This window comes from Cynocephalus volans, chromosome 9 (genome assembly GCF_027409185.1).
Source record: "Cynocephalus volans isolate mCynVol1 chromosome 9, mCynVol1.pri, whole genome shotgun sequence".
In the NCBI taxonomy this organism is placed as follows: Eukaryota; Metazoa; Chordata; class Mammalia; order Dermoptera; family Cynocephalidae; genus Cynocephalus; species Cynocephalus volans.
The window spans coordinates 44,925,151-44,945,058 of record NC_084468.1 but is presented as its reverse complement, the minus strand read 5'-3'; the positions used below and the strand labels follow the sequence as shown (position 1 = coordinate 44,945,058).

General features: G+C 33.1%; 1 protein-coding gene across 11 annotated transcripts in view; it reads right to left on the bottom strand.

Annotated features, from left to right (window-relative positions):
* Nucleotides 1–19,908, bottom strand: part of FIP1L1 (factor interacting with PAPOLA and CPSF1) — a 63,553-nt gene that overhangs the window by 34,341 nt on the left and 9,304 nt on the right. For 3 of the 11 annotated variants that reach the window (XM_063107778.1, XM_063107767.1, XM_063107768.1), the window contains 6 exons: nt 18,090–18,154; nt 17,360–17,467; nt 16,854–16,984; nt 16,497–16,565; nt 9,778–9,887; nt 2,616–2,723 (listed from right to left, as the gene is read on the bottom strand). In XM_063107778.1, coding sequence (XP_062963848.1) covers nt 2,616–2,723; nt 9,778–9,887; nt 16,497–16,565; nt 16,854–16,984; nt 17,360–17,467; nt 18,090–18,154 — 591 coding nt within the window. The remainder of the gene's footprint in view (nt 1–2,615; nt 2,724–9,777; nt 9,888–16,496; nt 16,566–16,853; nt 16,985–17,359; nt 17,468–18,089; nt 18,155–19,908) is intronic. The other 8 variants (XM_063107776.1, XM_063107769.1, XM_063107771.1 and 5 more) reach the window with 3 other exon arrangements.

The following is a 19,908-nucleotide window of genomic DNA, read 5'->3' as shown; positions in this document are numbered from 1 at the left end:
TCTTCAAATAGAGTATCTTATTAAAAAGATCTCAGGCATTATTTAACTGCTCTTTACAGATTTAAGCAATGCCTCAAACTCCACACATTGTGTGTGTAAATGTGTACACACACACATACAGAGTCTAAAAAGAGGGGATAAAAAGAAAAAAATAGCTTTTATTTAGGGCATTTATTTTTGGAAGTTTCAAAAGCACAAAATACATACTGGGAACACAATGTCAAATTTCCTACCACATATATTCTGTGACTATCATAAATCACAAGGTCAGAGTGCAGAGTTTTCTGGCTTTCCAAAGTATCTTTTTTGTGGGGAAAGGGGGTGTGTAGGAGGAGTTTATTTAGAGTAAGCAATGAGATGTATCACTTTCAGGTATGAGAACCAATATTTCCTTTATAAACTAGCTATCTTATTTCAAGAAATAAGATATTTATATCAAAAGCTTAATAATTTTAAGTAAAAAGTTTTAAGTCAGACGACTGATATAAAAGGAATTTCACATGTTAAAACAATAAAGCAAAAGAAACAAATATATAGTTTAAAATTACATTAAAAATACCAGATTTTAAGTATTTCTATGCCTTTGCCTACAAATGTCAGCTTGCCTAAATTGCAGGTACCAAAAGGCAGAAAATGAGGGACTCTAGTCCTGGCTTTGACTCTTAACTAGCTGTCAATTTGGACAAATTCCCTAATTTCTCAGATCTCCTTTTTCATTGTAATCAAGGATTAGCTAGAAAATAAAGAATTTCAGGACTGATGAGGCTTCCAGATCATACAGTCTAGCCCCACCATTTCACAAATGTGGTAATGGACGCATAGAAACTTGGGGGAACTTTCTTTAATTCACACAGTTAATTACCGACAAGACTAAAAGTAAGATCCGAATCCAATGCTTACAAAACAGCTGTACATTTAAGATTCATTATTGATACTAGAATGGTGATGGATTTATAATTAAAGTTCTTACGGCCTGGCCCTTTTAGAATCAGTAAATAGGCTGTCCATGTTGCTGGCCAGGTTAAACATAAATCCAAGTGTTCGTGCACTACAATAATCAAATTAGTTATGACTATATAGAAATTGTATTATTAGCATAACTATTAAATCTTTGAGTTCCATAAAAATGCCAAATGTGAAAAAGTTCATACGCTTCACACTTGTCAGATCTAACTCTTCTTTATTTAAAATAACTCATTTTTCGATTCCTGTACTGGCTGGCTGCCAAAAAAATAAATAAAAAATTAACTCTTGAAATTTCTATTGGTTCCTCAAGTAGAATTTTAGTGTTTAAAAACAAAGATCAATCAATATCATATAATACATATAAAAAAATGTCAATGAGTACTTTTAAAATAAAGACACGCAAATTTTTATTCTTTAACCTGCTGAAGCAACATATGCCACAGACACAATTCTGTAAAAATATAGATAACATATTTTTATCTGCATTAGTTACTAGACTTATAGGTTGGACAGTCTTACTCTGCGATATCTACTTTTGAGACTGACTAAGCTTATTCTCTCCTAATTGGAAATCCTATCAAAGCAAGTTCACTAGAAATTCTTTCAACTCATGGGGAATATATAATTAAGACTCCATAGAAAAAGAAATCTGAGAATATCACATTTTGATAGTGTATCCTCCCTTCACTTTTCTTAACTGTTACAATCAAAGGTATTTGATACTTTACATATTTTTAATTTTTTTATTTAAAATAATTAAAAGCACATTAATATAGCACCTCAGGAAGAAAGCTTAAAATTCCTTAACAACAAAAGCAAAACAAAAATAAGCAAAATTACCCCCACATATACCATAATTATTTAAAACCTCAAGTGGTGTATTAGGAGGGTATCTTAGTCTATATTTCTAAGTCAGGCATAAAAGTATAATCTCTCTGATTGATTACTCTTGACAATGAACTTTCATATCCTAACATACTGGCTTTTCATTATATCCCTTAGGTATAAAGTTATTTCCATTTTTTCAGGCTCAGAGAAATTATAACATCAATCTAAGTCCGGACGATTAGTAAATAAAAGATGTGCAAAACACAATCCAAAATTCTATGGAGGGTAGATAATGAGTAAAAGCATAAAAAGAATAAGGAAAATAATATATACCAGGACAGCTGGTAGACCTCCTTCATGGAATAGCAGGTTTATGCATTGTAGTTGGGTATAAAGACATGGAAGATTCAGTGGAGTCAAACTTTACAGGTCCTAAATACTGGCTCAGAAGGTTAATTTTATTCAGTAAGCACTGAAAAGCACCTGGGGATTTATTTTATTTTATTTTACAGGAGGTGATATGAGAAAAAAGAATTAACATGCAGCAAGGGGGAGGAAAAACATTCACTGAGCACCCATTGGTGTAGTTCAGTACAATTTATTATATATTACAAAAGGCCAGAAGAAAGAGCAGCAAGATACCTGCTAGGTCTTGATTCATGAGATAACTAAAAAATCCTCAACTGTACCCTGAAAAAGCATAACATGGGGGGTAAAAATATGGTACAGTCTAGTCAAAATTTATTATTTTACTAATAAGACAAAGCAACACTGATGAGCTAAACATCCAGGGAGTATCCAATGTTTAAAAATAGCCTTACCTTAGATCAGGTGATTCGGCCCTCCCATATCGATCCTGCCACTTCCCAACGCTTGAATTGGCTTTTCTGGAGGCAGTACTTGTCTGAGACTGAGAAGAGGTGCTGTTTCTGGTGAGATAAATTTTCTATGTTTTTTCTTACATATTGTTGTCTCTAACCCCCCTTGTTCTGTTTTTTTTTTCTTAACATGCTTTTTCTAAATCCCTTTAGCATGTTCCTATAGTATAATTGTCTTCAAGTCAGAGAAATAATACTTCTTGTGGCACTAAGACTACTAGTGGTATTTAAATACAGATGTGTTAACATTTTATTAGCTGTAGAATATTTTTAGAAATATTATCCAACACAGCATGATGTCAAAATGCAAAAATAAGAAAACCAAGGGCTGACTTCAGATTACAATACATTAACAAGAAATAAATTTCTGTGCCTCTACGAATTAATAACATTAATTTCTGCAGTTTCACAAAATCTTATTCAAAATTCCAGTATTTCTTTCCCTATATTTTTTAATACAGATATAAGTATTGTTAGTGCAACCAGTTAACTGCAACACTGACATGTTTCATAAAAACCTATACTAAATATATATTTTATAAAAATTTCATTTCAAAGTAACAACCTTTTCAAAGTAAAATTCTTAAAAATGTGAATTTTATACCCAGTGGCATACTCCATAAAAATTTCAGCTATTTACGCTCTTTCCAGTTCTTTAAAGGACTGATATGCTCTTTCAAAGCAAGAGGAAAAATACATATGTTTAAGTATCTGCTTATTCATGTAAAAAGAAACACAAGAAGAATAAACAGGAAGCTAAATAAAATGAAATCTATTACTAACAGGAGTGAAAAAAATAAAGGAAAATGTCTATGTACCTTTGAATAGCCTTGCTTTTGGAACTATGTTAAATGTTTTATATAGGAAAAAAAAATCACTAAGCACGGAGAAAAAGAAATGCTAAAATTGGATACAAACAGATACAATGAACCAAATTATATTTTGAATGATTAACCACTCTGAAGGAAACTTTTGAACACAATTTTTTGACTATATACCCTCAGTCAGAAAAAAGAAAAACAAATCTTGAACTGTATATAATAGGTCTATTTTTTGTAATACTGAGTGTAAAAGCTGTGAATCTATTTTGTGTGTATTTTAAGATTAATCAAACGAGTATATATATATATTGAATTTGTTGGGATCCAGGTTCTCATTGTGAGAAAAGGAGATGCAATATAGAAAAGGGGAAGGGAAGTAAGAACCCTGTGGGTGTTGAACTGGAAGTAAAAGAAACATGACGACTTCATGACTAAAATTTTATAAAAAGAATATACATAAGGCAATTTCATATTGATATTGTTAATTTCTTCCTAGCTAAGTTCTGAAAAGGCCGGGAAATAATGATAGCCCAGTACAATGAGCACAGCCAGCACCCTGATCTTAATTTTTAATTACTGTTTCCCACTAAAAAAATTCAGGGTGACTTGAAATGGCTGCTTCTAAGTAAGAGGCAGGGAAAGTACAAGATAAGAACATCTTGGTACATCTTAGTAATGCCAGAGTCAAGAAATCCGCAAAAAAAAAAAAAAAAAATGGGACATGTCAAAATGACACAAGAGCCAGTTTGAAGAGGATTCCACTGATTTGGAACAATTTGAACATAAAAATGAATTACAGTATATATAAATCATATATATGGTTTATATACCACATATACAAATAAACTGTATCTATAAGCCACACATACACACACTGTCACACATAAAATAAGAATTAATGAGGCTAAGTGATAATAAGAAAGTGGGGGTATAGGAAAGCTTATTTTTAAAGTAGAATGCCAACTAATAAATGTTAAGAGAACTAAAAGTTAGATAATCACTATTCTGCGGCCATTATAGTAATAATTGACTATAGTAAAAATCATCAATGGATGCTAAAATTTTTGGAAAGTCTGAAGAGGAACAGAGTATTTATACAGTCTCCCCACAAATTATTTATTAAATACAAAGGGGAAAACAGTAACTTTATACAGCAGAAACCCAAAGAACACGACCACAACTAAGTGATTAAAGTTATCATCATCACTAACAAAACAATGAGACAAACTGACATCATGTATCCCCAAGCTGATGCACTGAGGACAGAAGATCACTTATTTCTGCCCTAATTATGAGATTAGAATCTCATAATCTAATCTAATAGGAAAACATCAGGCAAACTCAGATTGAGAGACAATCTATAAAACAACTGGACCATACTCTTGTAAAATTCAACGTCAAGAAACACAAAGAAAGGCTGAGAAGCTATTCCAGATTTAAGAAGAATAGAGAGGTAAAAGAGTTAAATGAAGGCCAGCTGCCAAAAAAAATATATATAGAGAGAGAGAGTTAATTGTAATGAATGATCCTGTATTGAATCTTAAATCAGAGAGAAAAAGAAATGCCACAAAGGACATTACTGGGATAACTGGCAAAACTTATGGCCCTATATTAAATAAAAGTATTGATACTAGATTTTGTCTTTGATAACTGTGCCCTATGATTATATAACAATGTCCTTATTCATAGGGAAGACATGCTGATGTACTTACGGGTAAAGGGGCATGACGCCTACAGTTAACACTGAAATGATTCAGAAAAAAATGTTTTTGAGAAATTATAAAGCAAATATAACGAAATGTTAGTTAAGTGGTGAATCTGGGTGAACAGTATAAGGAAGTTCTATTGTACTGTTCTTGCAACTCTTTGTAAGTTTGAACTTTGGTCAAAATAAAACATTTAAAAAAATGAAAACATATGAAAAGGGTGTAACAGGATTTACATGCGTGGGTTTAGCTTGTGAAAATTTATCAAGCGGTGCATTGATATCACTTTTCTGTATGAGTGTACTTCATAAAAAGTTAATATGAAAACTTTTAAAGATTAAGCAAAACATTCTAATAAATATTAAATATAACGTTTTACTTAAGTATGTCAATTTGCCAGGCAGTAAAGAACATTAGAAACCCAGCATTTCTACTGATAAAGTACAAAAAAAAATAACAAAAGTTTTGTGCAAATATGTCAACTGCTATCTATACATTAATAAGGCAACCTAAGATTCTAAACAATGGAAATATAGTGCTTAGGTCAGTAGTACAGCTCATTACTCTTAAATATCTGCTGTGCAGCCTCTACTACATCTTAAAAAATGACATTACTGTCTCTCCCTAAAGTGAATAAAATTTTACTTTCAACAATGTCTATCCAATCTCCATAAATATAATGAGTAAAACAAACAAACAAAAACCACAAATTTTTTTAGGGAAATATTTCACAATGACTTTGAAGTATCCTTTTGATTAAATGAAGATGAATTCAGAAAACAAACTTTCCTAATGAGTAATGGGTATTGTCCTTTATAAACAAAAGTGACAGTACCGACATGCTAGGTATGTTTCTATAGGTTGTAGAAGTAACTAATCATTTTTTCTTTAGAAATGATAGACCTGCTAATTTTTACTTTTTTTTTTTTTTTATATACCTCCTTTTTACGGTACCTCATCTATCTTTGCCCTCCCACCTCTCTTTATCCATCTCTTCTTACTGTCCCTTCACCTCTCCTTAGATCCATAGTCCATCATTATAATCACAACCTGAATACACTCTCATATTCCTGGCTCCTCTATCTCTTTTTCACATTTGCCTCATATAACCTCAGCCCCTGTCAAATCCAACTCTAGTAACTCTTCATGAACACTTGCATACGTGACAAGGGTAAGAGAAACACACTGGAATAAGTTGACTTGCCTCATTTTAAACCCATGGCCATTAACCTCAAGAAAAGTTGAAAATATACAGTAGTCCCCCCTTATCGAGGGAGATATGTTCCAGCACCCCCAGGTAATGCCTGAAATTGTAAATAGTACTGAACCCTATATATACTGTTTTTTTTCTCATATGTACATACCTATGATAAAGTTTAACTTATAAATTAGGCACATTCAGAGATTAACAGTAAGTAATAATAAAATAGAATAATTATAACAATATACTGTAATAAAATTATGTGAATGTGGTCTCTGTCTCAAAATATCATCTTCTACTACACAGTGGGTACCTGAAACCACGGAAAATAAAACCATGGATGAGGGGAAACTACTGTACTGTTTCTCTCCTTGTGTCATCAACTGTTCACTCCACTAACTTAATGCCATTAGCACATAAAAAATGCTGTAATTTCTCCCATTCTGAAAAAAAGCCCTCTTGATCCCACATTTCCCTCCAGCTACTGTTTTGTAGCCCTACTCTTTCCCCTAGTTTATTCACACATCCCCAAAAGACTATTTCAAACTTTCTCCTGTCCTCTCATTCAACACCCCTTTCCACTATCATCACTCTCACCAGGTAAGTCTGCATCTTATTTTGCTGGGAAAAATGAAAGCAACCAGAAGAAAACTTTCAGTTGTTCCCATTACCAGTATTTACCCACTCACCTGCACTGGTGTCCTGTATCCTGCCTTCCCTCCCATTACTATGAACGAATTGTCTGTGCTCCTAGTTAAGGCTAACTCCACCACTTGCATATTACATCCCATCCCCTCTGGCCTTATTAAGGACAATGCTCTACAAACTGCCCCTTCTCACTTCTTGCATCATCAGTTTCTGTAGTAACTCATTCCCATAATTATATAAAATGCTAAAATTTCTTTCACTTTGAAAAACCTTCTCCTAACTCCACATTTCCCTCCAAATACTGTACATTTCTCTGTCTCCCACAGAAAGAAGAAAATTGTCTTTGACAAGTTGCCCGTATTTTCTCTTTTTACTTCCTCTCCTCCCACTCTCTCTTGAACCCATTCCAAAAAGTCTTTTATTTTCTTCACCTTATACCACTAAAAATGATCCTGGTCAGGACTGCCAATAACCTTCCCATTTTAAAATACAATAGTCATTATCAGTCTTCTTCTTCTTGACCGATCAACCAGTAATATTTGATAGTTGATGATTCCTCCTTCTTAAAACACATCTTTTTAAAGACATACACTGGGTTTTCTTCCTACTTCACTACTCATTCCTCCTTAGTGGTCTCCTCTTACTGATTCATTCTTATTTTTTCTAACCTACAAATGAGTGTCCTCAGGCTCTGTCCTCTTATCATTTCTCTACCAATACTTACCTCTTTTATGGTCTAATTCCATTTCATAGCTTCATTTAAGTACTATTTAAACAATGATCATCCTTAATTTATATCTCCAGCCAATACTCTTCCCCTCTACTCCAGATCCATACATCCAACTTCCTACTCAAATTTTCCATTTGTACATCTAGTGGGCATCTCAATTTGTCCTAAGCTAAACTCTTGGTCTTCTCCTCTAAAACCCACTACTGTATTCTTTTCCATTTCAATAAATGGTAAATCCATCATTTAAGTTGAGTTGATCAGAACAAAAACCTTAAACTCATCCTTGACTTTTTCCTCTACGTTCTATGTCCAATCCATTTTGAGATATATCCAGCATCCGACTACTTCTCACTGTCTCCACTACCACCTTGGTACAAGTCACCATTATCTTTTGCCTAGATAATTGCTGCAACCTCCTAACTGACCTCCCTGTTTCCACTCTTAATCACTCTGTAGTCTGTTCGTAGTAAAGCAGTTAAATTGAAAATTTAAAAATCTAAATCATATTATTTCATTGCTCTGCTCAAAATCCAACCATGACTCCCCATTTATTTTACTCATAGAAAAAGCCTAAGCCCTTATAATAGCACAAGCGTCGATATAATCTGGCTCAATTAAAAAACAAAAGAAAACCAACAAACGAAAACCAAAAGGCAAAGTACCGAAAAACTGCTATTGATTTTTAAATAGTTTAATCATGAGAATAATAAACATCTATAGACTATTTCAAAACAATTCTAAAACACTTTATATAAATTAATCCACTCAGTGTAATAACTACACTGTGAGGGTAGTACTATAACTACATTTTACAGATTAGGAAATTGAGGCATAAGGAGAGAATTTGCCCAAGGACACAGAGCTAGTAAGTCACAGAGCCAATATCTGAACGTGAGAAGTGTGACTTGAGTCCAAGCTTTTAAAACCACTCTATACCGCAGAACACCATAAACACAATGAATGAAAGTTGACCTCTTAAAAAATTTAAAAACCAAAAGAATACTACATATTACAATGATCAATATTCCTTAGCTATGATAAAGTCTTTACCCAAACATTTTCTGAGGTTTCACCTAGTTTAAACAATCACATTTAGGTATGTCTATGACTAACCATAAAAATCCTGGATCACTTTATAACATTTAATTTGTGCTGAAACCTTCAAGAATCTCAATCTTAGAGCTAAACTAGATGCTCCCATAAGGTCTCTTCCTGTATAAGTATATTATGAAATGTAATATCTTGCAATAATACAAAATTGAAAAATAACAAAAAAAAAAACTGTATGAAATAAATTTAAACAACACAAAAGGTAAATAATCTGGCTGAGAACTAGTAACAGTTGAGTTACTGACTTGTTTCAGGACCAGACTTAAGTCAACTTTACTTAACACAAGATTAACTGGCTGACATCAAATTTCCCTAGTCTTAGCCTATCCTTTACCATTTTCCTGGTAAATGTGTAACAGGGTAACCATTTGTCACACTTAAGTAAAAAGGACATTTTCCAGCATATTTGCCTTTTACATCTGGTACCTTATGGAATGCAAAGTTAGGTGTTATCACATCAACAAAAGAAAAGAAAGAGTCTTAATTTGAAAATTTTTCCACACTGAAATTTCTACACCTTTTACTAAAATCGGCAAAACACATTTATGCCAATAGATCTAGACTTAGGAAGTCCAATAAATATATAAGAATAATAAGCACAGAAAACAGCAAGACCACTGTTGTTACTGCCTCTCCTGAAAGTCAGATTGTTGTGTCTTTATACATACATGTTAATTATACACCATGCTTCATTTCTTGCTTACCTAGGTTTTCTTAGATGGACCAACACCCAGAAGAGTTTTTCACAAAGAATTTGTTTTGTGCTAAAACAAGGTAGAATGTTCCAGTTTTTTGGTAGAACATTCAGAACTTTTATACTTAACATAGCACAAATACAATGTAAGATACCAATACCTTACAACAATTGAGTTACAACTGTCTAACTAACCTGCTTGGTGGGAGTCCAGTCTTGAACAAAGAAGGAGGAGAAGTAAACTCAGCTTTTGTAGATGGAAGTGCTGTTTCTTTCTCTGAATTTCCAGTTCTTCCCTGCTGTACCTAAAAAAAAAAAAAAAAAGGTTATTAGCTTATTTAATAGATACTCAAACATGATGCACTTAAGATGTTAAAATAAGTCTGTAACATCTGACTTGAAGTTAAATATGAAGAATGTTTTGTTGCTGAATGTTTATTAAAATTTACCTATTTAAGACAGCATTAGGTGAAAGGCGCCAAAGATGGATTATGGGATCAAAATGTTCCAACTATCAAAAAGTTCCCATTAATGCCACTTAGTTGTCTAATAAACTATAACTCTTTGGGACTTTCATAAACTCCCCCAGATCACCACAAATAAGTCCAAGAGACTTGGTTATGAATTCATGTTTCAGAGCTCAAGAAAGGCCTTGAAGAATTTTTCCCTTATGTGTTCGCCACCTTTATTTGAGAAAACAATCAGCGGCCATTTTAGTCATTCTGACCATTTTCTATTCAGACTGTGATTTGTTTTAACATGAATGTGAATAATCTGCTCCTGCACATCTATACCATCTCTCCCCTTTTCCCGTCACCATTATCCTGAGTTTAGTACCACTATACTATCAGTTCAGCAGACCTAGAAGCTTGAAGTCAGTCATCTGTCTTCTTAATACTTCTTCTCCCTCTTTACATTAACTTTCAAACCACATATCTACTTAATTTCTTATACCTTCTGCTCCTATCAGATCCTTTGACTGTGGTCCAGTCGTACTCATCTGCACCAGTGAAATGCCTTGTTTATGCGTGTTTGCTTTTATACTCACCTTCCTGTCTTAAAATGATCAAATTATTAAATTTAAACAAATAAGTTCAATTTGTCCTGCAATTAACTGACATCACACCACATTTTATACCCTATTTTAATTCTTCTGCCTCTTCTAAATTCAGCATTGGTCTCCTTCTCCATGAGGCAAAGGCCAAGAGAATCTTTGACTCTGATATATTTGAACCACTGATTCAATCCAAAAATCATCCATTTCCCAACTAATCATTATGTGAAAAGAAGAAACCCTTGTGTATGTAAGCCATCATAGGCAGATCTCTTACTAATAGTGCCCAACTCAACTCCTAATTGATACCTTCATATAATTAGGGTTTTACATTTTGTCTGAAAATGAGTTCCACTGCTTAAAAAAAAATCCATTTAAAATGCACTGATCCTAATGAGAGATGTTGAGGATCAGCACTAAGGCAATGGGGATAAAAAAGACAGAAATGGATTTGATAGACGCTTGACAGATAAAACTGACAGGATCTGGTGATAAAGGAAATAAACATGATTTATTCATCAAACATTTATTAAATATCTATTATGCACCAGAAACTGAAGCTACAGAGAGAAACACAACAGAATCTCAGAACTTAGGAAAAAACAGACACACAAACAACTAGACCAATTCAATAAATGCTATGAAAACAATATCTATGGGATAAAAAATGCCATGGGAACACAAAAAGAAACACATTAGTCTGCCTGGGGATGTCAGGAATATTCAGAGTTGACACTATGGTCCCAACTGCTCCCCAAATACCAGTAACTTATAACCAACTTCTTATGCGTCTAAAGTTATCATGGCCAAAACAAAACTTCTGATTTCCCCCAAATTGATCCTCTTCAAGTCTTCTCCATATAAATAAATGATACCATCATCTATCTACCAAGTTGCTCAAGAAAAACAAAACACCCTAGGAATTATCTAATACATGTCAGCATCCAATACGTCAACTTTACTCTTACAATATATACCAAATTCCATCACTTAACATTATGCCCCCTCCTATAACCCAAGTCAAATCCACCATCACATATCAACTGTTCTGCTAAATTAACTTCTCTCTCCAGTTTTGCTCGTACCTCTCTAAAATTTATCTTGTGTACACAGCCAAAGCAATCTTATTAAAAGTGTAAATCAATTTATATCTCTCCCCTAAACAAAACTCTCCAATAGCTTCCCACTGCAAACTATAAAATCAACTTCCTAACATGGCCTACAAAGACTTACATGGCATGGGCCCTGCCTACCTCTCTAAACTTGTTTTCCTCTATTCTTCCCCAACTCATCTCTATTATGCCCAGTCTTTTCTCTTGTTCTTTTTAACGTAAACTATTCCTTTCTCAGGGTTTTTGTACTAGATGTTCTTTCTGCTTGGAATACTCTCTCCCCACATCTTTTCATGGCCTTCTCCTTCTAATCATGCACATATTATTCGACTATCTCCTTGGAGTGGCCTTCCCTGACCATTCCCAGTCTCATTCATGTAGTTATTTTTTATTTTCTTCATAAAATTTCTCAATAGTATGATTATCTGAAGTTATTTATTTTGTTGTATGATTACTGACTGCTGCCACTATAACACAGGATCTTTGAAGACATGGGCTGTGTCCAACATAAATCTGTATTCGAAGTGCCTAAAAAACAGTATCTGGCATGCAATAAATACTTACTAAATATTTATTTGATTGACTTTGGGATTCAGCTTAAATGTCACTTCTTCAAAGCCCTCCATTGGACACGGAGTTTATAATCTTTTGCATGATTAATTAATACCTATCATTCCCGTTAAGACAGATAAACTCCAATACTACAAGGTCTATATCTATTATGTCCACCTCCCTTTCCCACCCAAGCCTAACATAGACACTCAGTTCAAAACTGAGAAGAAGAAAGGGAGGAAGATTGGGAAAAGAAGTGAGAGAGAAAGTAAAAGAGAAAGAGAGAGGAGAACACAGATGGAAGAGTATCTATAATAGGGAGAAAGTTTAAAGCAGGTATCAGAAAGACAGGCTAGATTTTTAAACAAGCAAAAATTGCTTGTGTTTCCTAACTTTTCTTTTTTCCTTAATTTCTTCATGACATACTTATTACACCAATCAACTCTGAAAATCCTCACCATTCTGGAAACCCTCCTAGTCAATCTGCATTATCATTATCCACTTGTTTGTCTTCAGATGTTGTACTCAGGATTACACAGACTAAAAATTTGTCTAACCAGAACATAATAAGATTATTTCACATGACCTAATGTTAAAAAATGACTGTAAGATACTATGACTGATTTTCTAAAAACAAATTCATGTCAGATCTTACAAATCCAAACAAAACTAAACTGAAGTCTGTAACCTTGAGAAGCTAAATATTCACTGTTATACTACTACTGTACCAAAAATTTTGGAGTTATTTTTTAAAATATCCTTCAGCTGCCCATTATAGCATCATTTATAAAAGTTTACCATTACAAGCAATATAGTATGTAAAAAAATTATGGAATACCCAAATAACAGATTATGTAACTATTTAAAATATTTACCAAATAATTTTAATAACCTAGGAAAACACCATATAACGTTAGAGTGAAAAAAGTAAAAGTAGAAAACCATAAATGAATTATCACAATTTTGTCTCAACCCACAAAAACAAAAAAATTAAGAAGCTACAAAATTTAGGACTTTGAAAGCAGATGAAAAAACAGTAACTGTGCAGACCAAAATAAATCTGAATCCTAGAGAAAGCAAAGACATTACTGATTTTCATGGCACGACCGCAAAAGGTTCAGGAATTGACAACTCCAGCGCCCAGAACATTTGAATCGGTTAGGCATATACCCTCTAGGCAGAATACTAGAATGTCTTCTCTGAAAAAATCAGATTACAACAAAAAGAAAAAAAAAGAAAAACAACATAAAGATATGGACATCAGTGAAATGTGAAAAATGCCTAGCACTACAGTAAAGCCTACAGTTAACAAGTTCTATTCACATGCCCAGAACTTCTAATCAACTTTTAATTAGTAGCCCACTCTTATGAGTGTATGGCCAACAATCAACAAACATCTGAGAAAAGTCAAAGTCAGAAGTCACAAATAACAAACAAAAAAATCAACTCAATTTTTCTCGAAAGAAGATTCAAAAACCTAACAGAAAAAAAAACCTATCATTAATATCCTTAGAGGGAAAAAAGGATACTGCATTACTACGTACATGAACAAGAACAGGATGTTACAATTAAATTATAAAGAAAAACTTTCTTGGAAATTAAAAATTTAACAGCAGAAATGAAAAACTGAGTAGAGTTGTAGGGCTGAAGAAAACAAAGCGATGGAAAGATAAGAAAATTGGAGGACCAGTATAAGAGGTCCAATATTTATTTGTCCAGAAGAGAGAAGAAAAAAGAGAAAAAGTAAATTAATAATCGAAGATAATGTCCCAGAAGTGAATAATATATGCTTCTAGATTAAGAGCGTGCAACTGAGTGCTTGGTACAATGGATGAAAATAGACCAAGACACAAAACTGTAAAATTTCAGAACAATGGTGACAAAGCTCATACATAATTCCAAAGGAAAAAAAAATAACTTATGCATGTGTACACACATGCACATGTGGATATAAAAATATTTTAAGAAAAGGTTGTGAAAATTTTTTCTTATACATCCATGTTACCCATTCTCACTAGTCACTTCTCTCCTGTCCCTCACCCCAAATTACATAATTACGCAATTGTTCTTGTACCCAATTAAGTGAGTTTATTTTTATACCTATTAAATTTCATCTTCTTTTATTTTGTTTAGAAAGAAAACCTTATTCATATTAAAGTATATAAAAAGCTGTTACCTCAAGAATGTCAAAATGTTGATAACCACTGAAGCTGTATGATAAGCATCTAGGGGTTCATTTGTATTATTCTCTCTACTTGTTACTATGTCGAAAATATACACAATGAAAAGTAAAAAAAGTTATCTTAGAGGTTGATAGGTTGTTTGTCTCTCACTTGACTAAGGATGAAAAAAAATTTCTTTGCAGTAGATATAAAAAGAACCTAAATTATGATTGTTAAATCCGTTCCTTCACCCATTCACCATCATGAGTTCAGGCCCTAGTTCATTTCATTCCTACAGTACTACAACAGCTCCCAATCTGGTTTCTGACTCCCTTTTATGCCCACGCCTCTCGCCTCCCTTACATTCTACAGTCCACCCTCCTGCCATTTCTAGATCTGCACTCCATTCTACTGATCAAGAATTTTCAAATGGCTTCTTATTGCCTACAAAAATGTTTGTAGGCTAGATTAGGATTAAGGTCTTTCTCATAATGGCCCTATTTCCACCATTTCCTACAGACCACAATATTACATAAACAAAAAATGTTTGCCACACACATTATTAAAATACACACCCTATTTTCAAATCAGTATTTCTGACATGTTAATATTTAACCATATTATCAAGGCCAGAAAACCGTTAGACTGCACCTATCCTTATCTATTCAAAATCAAGTAAATTAGAATGAAACAGTCAATGAACTCCTCTCACATAACCAAAAGAAACTTCAAAATAATTCTTGATAGACAGTACGTATATAAAATATATATTCATGATGGCTATCTTCAATGAGAGACCAGCCCTCGGGAGTTTCTTTTTATTGTTTTTAGAAGTCTACAGCAAAAAAATAAAGTATACAGAAGGTGACAGTTTATAATGGCAGTTCTCACTTCTATTGGAAGAAAATAAGAAGCACCACTGCAAATGAACTAGCTCATCATCAAGACAACTAACTTCTCTATCCACTGTAATCAAGTGTAACAACATATTCAATGCCTAAGTAGACAATATCACCAAAAGAACCTGATGACCATTTAAAATAGGATATCATTACACACTTTCAAAATATTTACAACAGAACAAGAACCAAATACTTACCCATAGTAGGATGTAAATTAAAATTAAATTCTCTATATAGAACTGTGTCCAGCAGAGCAGCTACATCTGCGGATATAGCACATGCATTGCATGAGGCAGTATTTTGGTGGACAGGCTGCAGTCCCAAAAGGGGCACAGAGTTCCATTACCAGCCCACAATAGTTCCCTGACTATATAACCCAATCTAAAAGTCACACCCAATCTTTATCCCGGTGTCATTCAATATAAGAATCAAATATCAAGGTAAAGACAGAAGAGAAAACAATCAGGTTTTAAGAAAAGAAGTATGAAAATATAATAGTCTTTGGGCTAGGTGTATGATCATACCATTGAATGGAGAAGCCAGAAGTCAGACTTGATACCCAAGTGGTAATATCAACCTTCAAGTCCCTCAAATAAACCTACTCCTTTTAAGCATTAATTAACAAAATCAAAGCCTTTATCCGATTCTGTTGAGTTCTTAGAGACTCTAAGAGAATGCCTGAGATTCTTGAACTACAAGAGACATTACACTAATGATTTCAGTGTCATACAGATAATAAGCAGTATGCCACTTCCTTACCATTTTTTTAAAAAGAAAATTAGAAAAAATATATCTCCAATTCTGTTGATAAAAATTAGAGCATCTGCAATGAGAGCTTAACTTGTTGCCAAGAACTTTTACACCCTACAAACAAACATGTACTATGACTCAAAATCATGACATATAGCAAAGAAGTTTTATTCGGCATTTGTTAGTATAATAGGATATAAATTCACATGCTTGCAAAAGTGAAGATAAAACAACAATCAGCAAATTTGTAAGTCACCAGGAAGCTGAAGGCTTGGAAAAAAGGTAACTATTTCCACTTTAACCTTGTCCCTTGAGTAGTGGCATGGGAGCAGACTCAAGAACAAAAAATGAGAGCAACCAAGGATAATTTACTAAAATTCACCTTAAAAAGATTGAATCTGTCATCTTGGATCTCTGCACCTGGTGTAACTTCCATAGTACAGTCTTCGGCCTAAGTTAAATAACATATTCCCCATTAAGATACAATGTAAGTTTTAATTAATAGGCCATATAAAGACAAACTAGCTGTGGCTAGTCTGTAACTTGAAACTAAGAATATCAGATAATCTTTAATATGAATCTTTGAAAGGGAAGGAAGGGGAAAAAACAAACATGGTAAAAGAGAATGAAATTTTTAAACTATCACATAGCATTTAACCACCTTTATAGGGAAAAAGTGATTTATTTGGGGAGTAAAAGTGGGAAAAGGTAGTGATATTCTGGAATATTTATTAATTACCGTAATTTTATTTGTAGTAGAGGTAACTGGTATAACTTCAAGTCCCATTCGTATCCTCTTTTGTTTTTCACAGTAAGCTTTCCAGGTATCTTCATTAAATCCATAATTAAAATAATCAGAAAGATCAGCACCTAAAGATGAAACACAATATTTCAACTTTATTTTTATGCAACATCAAAAATATAAACTATAAATATATAGATTCAGAGTTCTATCAGCCTTATCGCCTCTTCTAATTTTACTAGTTCTCAAAATTACCATTGCTGGTGGCAAAGACTATAAAAAATTTTGATCAAAATTATTTCCTTTAGAAATGGTATTATAATAAATAATATGCAAGTCTACATTTATAGTAATGCTAGACCACCAGCAAGAATAATATAAACAATTATTACTCAACATTGGCTTAAGACAATAAAAATGACATTGAAAAAATAATATTCTAAACTGATGCTGACTTCACACTAAAAATCTTTTGAAATTAATTTAATCCACAATAATCTTACCAGGTTTACGCCATGGTTTATCTTCAAAAGAATCCAAATCTACCTCCAAGAGTGGAACTCCATTAATGCTTCCAGGTGCATCAAGGTCTACTCCTTTGACTTTTGTTCCTATTTTGTAAAATTACAAAATGGTGAAAAAGCTTCAATATCAAGAAGCTAGGAGATACCGTAAACAAGTGGAAAACATTAACACCTTTTTACTATTCCTGGCACAAAAATGGCAAGGGTCCTAAAGAAAGCATTAGACTAATATTTACCATAAACAAAAGTAGGCAAAGTCCAATTTTATGGTGTAACTATAAGATAAACTGGATGGAAAGATTAGGGACCTATTAGTTATAAATAAGGGATTCCTGTACCATTAAGAAGTTGGTAACGTCCACATTTTAAATTACTGCTTTTGTACAGCCAATGAGTGAAAAAAGGTTTTTACCTTTTTAAAGGGTTGTAAAATAAACAAGCAAAAAAAAAAAGAACTATGTGGCCAGCACAGCCTAAAATATATGCTATCTGGCCCTTTACAGAAAGTTTGCCATGACATACCAGGGTATTTCAAAAAGCTCATGGAAAGATTCATATTATCTTTCAATTCTATTTTTCTACAAACTTCTTGAATTAACCTCATCTGGTCGAAAACTGTTCTTAAAAAGAGCTATTACAATCTATTTATGACCTATTCAAGATATGTGCCTTATTTTCCTATTGATAACACTGCAAATGCAAATTTTACCTGTAGTTCCATAAACTCTTCCTCCTGTCTTGATGTTAAGATTTACGGGTGCTGTACCATAACTCCTAAAAACAAAATAATAAAAAATTATCCTGACAAACTTAAAGTAAACAAAGCAGTAATATATTCAATTTGTACAAATAAATTATACAACTACATAGTAAATGGATAGACTGACACTGACTCACATTTTATAAAACATTTTCAGTTTTAAAAGTATGTCAATTGCTCAACGTAAGATAAAAGCAAGTATATTTTTAAAAGTTGGAATTGTTTCCATCTCAAAAACCTCTGACACTAAAACAATGTGATAAAGAAAAAAATGTGAAGTCACACCAACTCACATTCAAATACAAGTTCTGACAACTATTAGTTATGTAACTTTGGCCAAGTAACTTAGACCCCATGAGCGCTGTATAAATTTTCTGTAATATGGCTTTACAGATATTTCTCTACTTTTCTATACAATGCATTCTTGTATATGAGTATGAAAATAAAATATACTAACTAAAATAGACTTCTTAAAAAAAGGAATAAAATAGACTTCCATGTTATGGGGAGGTTAGAGAGGAGATCGAGGGGAATGGGTAAAGAAGACCCAGTTCCCACTGAGCAAAAATATATTAGTAAGACCTCAAGTAACAGATAATGAATCCAATAACATATTTCTCAAATTACATTCATGTTATTTAGTTTGGTTCTTTTCCCTCACAAGTTCAGCCGACTAGACATGAAAATTCACTGCTTTTGGTCTGCCCAATAATAATTATTTGTACCCTTTATCTCCAATGTACTAAATCTATGGACTTAGGTTTAGTTATGTTAGCAGTGTCATTTTTCTGTTTTCTCCTTTTAAAAAAATAAATTCAAATGCAATAAAATATTCAAATAATTGTAGCTTCACTGCTATAAATGCAAAAAGTATAAAGTAGCCCAAATTAAACTGTTACTGTAAAATAGTAATATCATTACCAACATGAAATGCTTAATCATCTTACAGACTGATTACTTAAATAAATATTTATTGAGCACCAAAAATATGTCATATGGTTCTAGGCTAAGGAGAGAGAATGTAGAGCTGGACAAATTTGGCTCCTGGCTTCACGATGCTTACATTTCAACAATTCAAGTTCAGCACAGCAAAAGCAACTTAGAGGTTATCTATACATGATGTACAAAATATCTAGTTTAAAAAATCAAATGTGCAGAAATCAAGGACTGCCTCTAAACTGTCTTCTTACAGTACTGCTACAGGATAAAATGGTATTCATAAAATGCTTAGCCATAAATGTTCAATAAATGAGCTTCTTTGCTTCCCACTTAGCTACTTTCTATTCCCCACTCTGCCTTTCAAAACATCACTTTTCTTTTTTAAGCCACCAAACCTTTATATTCATTGTGTGTAGAGAAGCTTGGCTGTGTGGACAATTGCACTTAGGCAAATCTGACATACTGTCCAGAAGACCCCATGAGGGGGTCAGGCCACTCTAGGTGCTAGATCCAGCATACTTGGATTTTATACAGGAACTTGAAAACGAATGTGTTAAATATACTTATTTTAACTTGCTCCTCCAACATGTACTCAATTAGAAACCTTACAGTCATTAAGACCTTAAAGTACTTCTCCATCCACAACCAAACAGTTACCCATGTTGTTTACTACTCATTCAAATATACCTTGTTTTCCCATTCATCACTATACTGCTGCTGGCCTAGTTTAGATCATCTCACCTGGACAACTACTTCAAGCTATTAGCTAATTTTTCCCCATCTAATCCATCCCAACTACTGCTGCTAGAGTTATATTTTCAAATAATTT